General features: G+C 36.0%; 1 protein-coding gene across 1 annotated transcript; it reads right to left on the bottom strand.

Moving 5' to 3' along the window:
• Nucleotides 1–269: 269 nt before the first annotated feature.
• LOC149148600 (BAHD acyltransferase DCR-like) lies at nucleotides 270–1960 on the bottom strand. The gene is made up of 3 exons (XM_089442218.1): nucleotides 1485–1960; nucleotides 407–1267; nucleotides 270–344 (listed from the first exon to the last, which is right to left on the bottom strand). Exons 1-3 carry the CDS (start codon nucleotides 1944–1946, stop codon nucleotides 270–272), a joined length of 1398 nt encoding a protein of 465 aa, XP_089298344.1. The 5' UTR covers nucleotides 1947–1960.
• Between the last annotated feature and the right edge of the window lie 3807 nt (nucleotides 1961–5767).

Here is a 5767-nt window from a genome sequence, read left to right as displayed (position 1 = left end):
ATTATATATCCATAATAAATCCATTTTAATCTAAAATCTATCCATCCTCCCTACATTTCATAAATCCGTCCTTATAAATTTTAGTTTTATTCAGTAAATGTAACCATATACGATGCCATGTGCGGGAGACTATTGTGTAGACAAATTTTCAAAATAACTGAACAAACGACGCTCCTCATCATTCACAGAACATTCATAAAGCCGGTTGAACCATAAAATATGAAATATCCAGTGGTTACTATTTTAGACACCCAAAACTCATCTGGTTACTATTTTAGATACCCAACACACTGGTGCGCATTCAACCATACAGGAAAAATGGGCTGATACAGAACTTTCCTCGTCTACATGCAATCAAAGACATATAAAACAAACAAATAATAATAGAGACGAAGGATCTTCTAACCGAAAAGAAACTGTGCCCCGTCTCCAAGGCAGCCATGAAATGAGGCACAAGACAGATCTCTACATCAACACCTCCAACCCCTTCCCTCGCAGGATATGCAGACATCTTGCCATCAAACTTGTTTGCCCACCCACTCCTTACACACACCGACCGTCCCCATCCAAAGTCATTGTCATACATTGGAAACGTTGGAGAGCTTCCCATCATCACACTGTTATCGCGGATTGTTCTATCCAGTTTCAGAACAGTGGGGCATTGATTATATTTTTGCAGCTCCGCCCTGATGTTTCCATCGCGGTGTGGCCGTATGATGCGGTGCAGCAAGCTCGCTGCAGAACGTATATCGCAGGCCAGGAGCTCCCCTGCGGTGACTGTGGTGCTAACGAATTGGATGGCGTTGCCGAAGTAAGAATAATGTAATGGAGGTATCAATCTGGGTCGGCAATTCACCGCGAGCTTGAAGGTCGTCGGTTCGTGGGTAGGCAGGGCACGAGCCCGTGTGATGGCCTGCCATATGTGAGCAGAGAGTGCCTGGAAGGACGAGATTGTATTTTCCTCCTTTGAATTCTTCTGGTTAGCTCTGTCCTTTAGCCTCGAGATCGTCTCCTTGCTGAAGTGAAATATTTTTTCGGTAAGCGCAGACGGGGTAAATTTCTGGATCGTTTGGGTTATGGGCAGGTTGAGAGCTATGCGGGAACCCTTTATGTCGAAACACCGGCTGTGAAGTGGTGGATGAGAGATTGTGGTCTCTCCTCTGCAGAGATCGGCCCATGAGTTTATGAAATGCCAGAGTGAAGTCCCATCTACCACCGCGTGGTTAATTGTGAAACCTATAGCAACTCCATCTCTGAGCTTCGTAACCTGATCATAATCAAATTTAGAATGTAACAAAGAGAAAGAGGAAATCGGTGAACTAATTCCCTGAATTCTGATTTTTCATTGAACGAAAGGAAAGAGAGACATTTTGCCTTTCGAAAATGATAGGGACAAAGCCTCTCCCAGTATTTGAGTTCTTGATAAAAGATGAGTAATACTTTTAAACACGACATAAGGAATTTTAGAAAGGGCATGAACTCACCTGGACCACCAGCAGAGGGAGAAAATGACCGTTAAGATTGATAGCGCCATCTAGAGCAAAAAGCTGGCGAAAGACCGGACCGACCTCCGGCCCCGTTATTTCTTGAATTCCTACATCTGATGCGGATGCTTCGATCAACTCGGCGCCGGCATCGTTGCAGTCGATGTACAGAACACCATCAGAGGAAGTGACGAGCCTTCCTGCCAACGGGTAGAAGTGGACGAGTGCTTCTGACAGGCTGTTCTTGAGAAGCTCCACCGCCCAAACGAATTGGGCATCATGATCGGCGAAGGGCATGTGGTATATGAGACCCTTCTGAATATAATCGCAGCAGAGCATCTGCAAATCGGAAGGGCAGAGCTTCAATTGTTGGGGCTGCGAAGGACGGGCTGGGATTACGGTTGACGTTCGGTCCAGGCGAACCTGTCGAGCAGTGGAGGAGATTTGAGGTGCAACAGACATAGCGAAAAGCCGAAATGCTTGCAACGATGAGACAACTTTTATAATTCAGTGTGATGAGAAGGGGAAGCATTAAATAGGCGAAGCCCAGATGGTTTCGATCGGCTGAGCACAACGATGATAAAGAATATGATTTATTAATTATATTCTACAAACAATAATGATAATACTACACGAGACCCGAAAGGTAGAAGCTGTGAAATATTAATTTTTAAATAAAATTTAATAAATTATATTCATTAAAAGTAATTTTACAATTTAGATATAAGAGGTGACCTCACACATGTTTAGATATAATTAAATTCTAAAATATAACAATTTTAATATTGGGTAGAAATGAAATTCATAAATTATATTTAATATTATTTTTTGTTTTACTTTAAAAAAAATATGAAGAATATAATATTTAAAAATATATATATTTTTTAATATTCAAAATATTAAATATTAAGAAAAATTATAATCAAAATAAAAATGAATATATATTTATTTATTCAATTGAGTTTTTTTATTTTTATTTTATATTTTTTCCTTACTATTATCAATATTTTATTGGTTGAATTGAAGCTTCTCTTATTCATATTAAGTATGAGAGATTTTTGGGAGTAAATCACATTATGAAATATTTGTGATGGGTCATCGTTATGACAAGTTGAAGAATCAGATCATGGCTGCGTTTTAATAGGGAGAGCAGATCTTCCAACAGGTAAGATTGACTAAGAAACGGCTATAATCGACTGGACTAATGGTTATATTTGACTATGTAACAGCTAACTTTGACTAGACAATCAGACTAGACATGGACTAAGGGATAAGGACATGGACAAATTTATTTATTTATTTATTTATTATGAATTAATATCTATTATTAAAATATATAGTGGGTTTTGAATGTTAAATTAATGATTTTATGAATATTTCATTTTAATATTATAATGCTTAACTAACTTATAGTAAGAATGTTAATAATTAAGTAAAAAGTTACTATATTTAAGTTAAAATGTTTAATAGTGATTAATATTAATATTAAACATTTTAACTTAAATATAGTAACTTTTTACTTAATTATTAACATTGTTATTATAAGTTAGTTAAACATTATAATATTAAAATGAAATATTCGTAAAATCGTTAATTTAACATTCAGAACCCACTATATATTTCAATAATAGATATTAATTCAAAAAAAGATTAAATAAATAAATTTGTCCATGTCTTTATTCTTAGTCCATGTCCAGTTCGATTGTCTAGTCAAAGTTAGCTGTTACATGGTCAAATATAGTCGTTAGTCCAGTCGCTTATACCTGTTTCCTAGTCAATCTTAGTCGTTGGAAGATCTTCTCTTCTTATTAAAATACAGCCATGATCTAATTCTTCAACTTGTCTTGACGATGAACCACTCGTTGGTTTGAGGCGTGACAAATATTTCATAATGTGATTTACATTGAAAAATCTCTCATATTTAATATCTCATTCATCAATAACCATTAAGTGATTTTTGTTTACATGTAATATTTAGAAAAATGCATTGTATTCATAACATCTATAACTAAATAATATGATAGTTAATTTAGTATCTATTTCATTAATTAAAAATATATATATCAAAACATATGTGTTTATTAATATTTTAAAAATGTATTTATTTTTAGAATTTAGTATGGAATAATCCAAGCTTATATTAATGAGGACTTTTTTCCCAACTTTAAATGTTTTAAAAATCTAATATTTTTTTACATAATTAAAATTTTTCTCAAATCAAATTTCTTGTATGGTGAAATAATATTTTTATTATCTTTCTATTACCAAAGATTTAGATGTAGATGATTGAAATTTTGATTATATATAGATGATTGAAATTTTGATTATAGTTTCTAGTAGTTAAAAACTTTAATTTTGTATATTGTTGAATTTTGACAACATATAGGAGATATGTTATTGTTGGACACCTAATCCTCTAAGGGTTATGGTGTGGAAGAGAGATAGTCAAAAGTAGTCGAAAAGACCTTGGAATATGGAATTTGATGGTCACTCTCATGTATAATAAATGTGTATCATTTGTTAATAGGAAAGGTATCCACTGTTTACCTTACTTACTGTCTACATTCCATGTGCATCTGAAATGGTATGAGAGCATCCAATTTGCACATCACCAATTTAGCTTGAACTTCTTCTTAAATAAGCATTGGCATGAGCTTCCTACGCTCTAGCTTTTTTAGGGGGTGTCTGACAATCCGTGCAGTAACGTCTATGTGCGTAATTCACCTAAACTCTACCGCTTTGAGCAGTGTTGAAATCCCTAGCAGTTTAACAAATCTTCATCTGTTAGCTTGAATACAATCCTGAAATTAGTCAAAAAAAACCTCGCATTCGTTAAGACTGCATCTCTTATTCATTACTCTTCTGCATAACCTTCTGCATGCCTCTAGAAGCTCTAGGTGTCGTTCTTGCATGCTCGTTTACCGCATTCCAAAACCCTACATTTTCCATTTCTGCGCTACTCAAAATATGTCTCAACAAATGCAGAGAGGTTGTGCAATATGAGGTTGTGCGTTATAGAGTCTCATGTGAATCATTCCAGATTTCTCATAGACGAAATGTTGCAGCAAGGGCTTACAGTTTGAAGGGAGATAGAAGTGATGCCATTAGAATTGATCTTGGCACCAAAAACGCATGCACAACAGTCATGCAGAGGAGAATCCAAATGTGGTTGAAAACTCTAAAGACTCTCGTATAATACCATCAGTGGTTGCCTTTAATCAGAAATGAGACCTACTCATAGGGACCCCTACAAAGCGTCAAGAAGAAATTTTGAATCTTGGCCTTCATGTCACACACGTAAGAGCAACTCGGAGCATTGAAAAACCTCTCTAGATCAACTGACATGCTAAACAGTTGTTGCACGATGCTCATATAACTCAAATCCCATCAGTTGTAGCCAATCTCCCTTGTTGAAACATTAAGACTTCATATCATAATCCTTGCCCCTATTGACATTGTTGACATCGTCAATTTGAGGAATGGAGGTGCCATCAAAAGTCAATATCTTGCCTCGCATTAATTTCTTGCGTTAGAACTAGAATCGATTTGTTGTAATTCCAGAGTAAACGTTGGAGCTCGAGACATTGTTTTTGATGTGAAAAGAAATATACTCTCCATAGTGATACCACACTAATTTTCCACTATAGTGACAACACAATATTCAATGCCGAGAAGAATAGTCAAATGGTTGAGGAATGCTTCACAACAGAAGCTTGGTCATCTCTGGTGGTCAACTTTGCTGAGCAGCACATGGGTTGTGGGATCTCTTTGAATCAGCTGATTGAACACTGATGTCCCCATTGAATTAATCTCTTGTGCGTGGAACCCCTCCATAATTTTGAAGTGATGAATTTGATTGAGCGTTGGAATTTGTTAAAGAGGTTGTGTATTATGCTGAATGGTGAATTCAAAGTCAAAGTTATTCGTAGATGAAAGGTACGAATCTCTTTGTGTAGGATGAGTTTATCATTATCCTACTACCTTGGATTGAGTTTTCAAGCTATATCAGTTCGTGGAGGCTTTCTGGGCAAGGACAAGTTGTATCTTCTCTTTCTTGGGTGTGTTATCTCTACATCTCAAGCTTATACTCACTCTGCTTAGTGTGCCAAGCACTTATTATTCCTGGAACGTGATTTCTTACATTCATGTTGTGATGTATGGATGAATGGGTACGTGAGATCTCATTCTTGACGGTTGAGTCACTGTCTTCATATTTGTGTAGTGTATCTCTATGAAAATGAGCTGTGAAGTTTTTCAGCATCGTACAGCTGGAAAGTGCCATC

The sequence above is a fragment of the Pinus tabuliformis genome, chromosome 9, assembly GCF_031772625.1.
Source record: "Pinus tabuliformis cultivar Carrire ecotype Pingquan chromosome 9, CPIR1, whole genome shotgun sequence".
NCBI lineage: Eukaryota > Viridiplantae > Streptophyta > Pinopsida > Pinales > Pinaceae > Pinus > Pinus tabuliformis.
The sequence above is the reverse complement of the archived record's forward strand: the minus strand, read 5'-3'. Positions and strand labels throughout refer to the sequence as shown.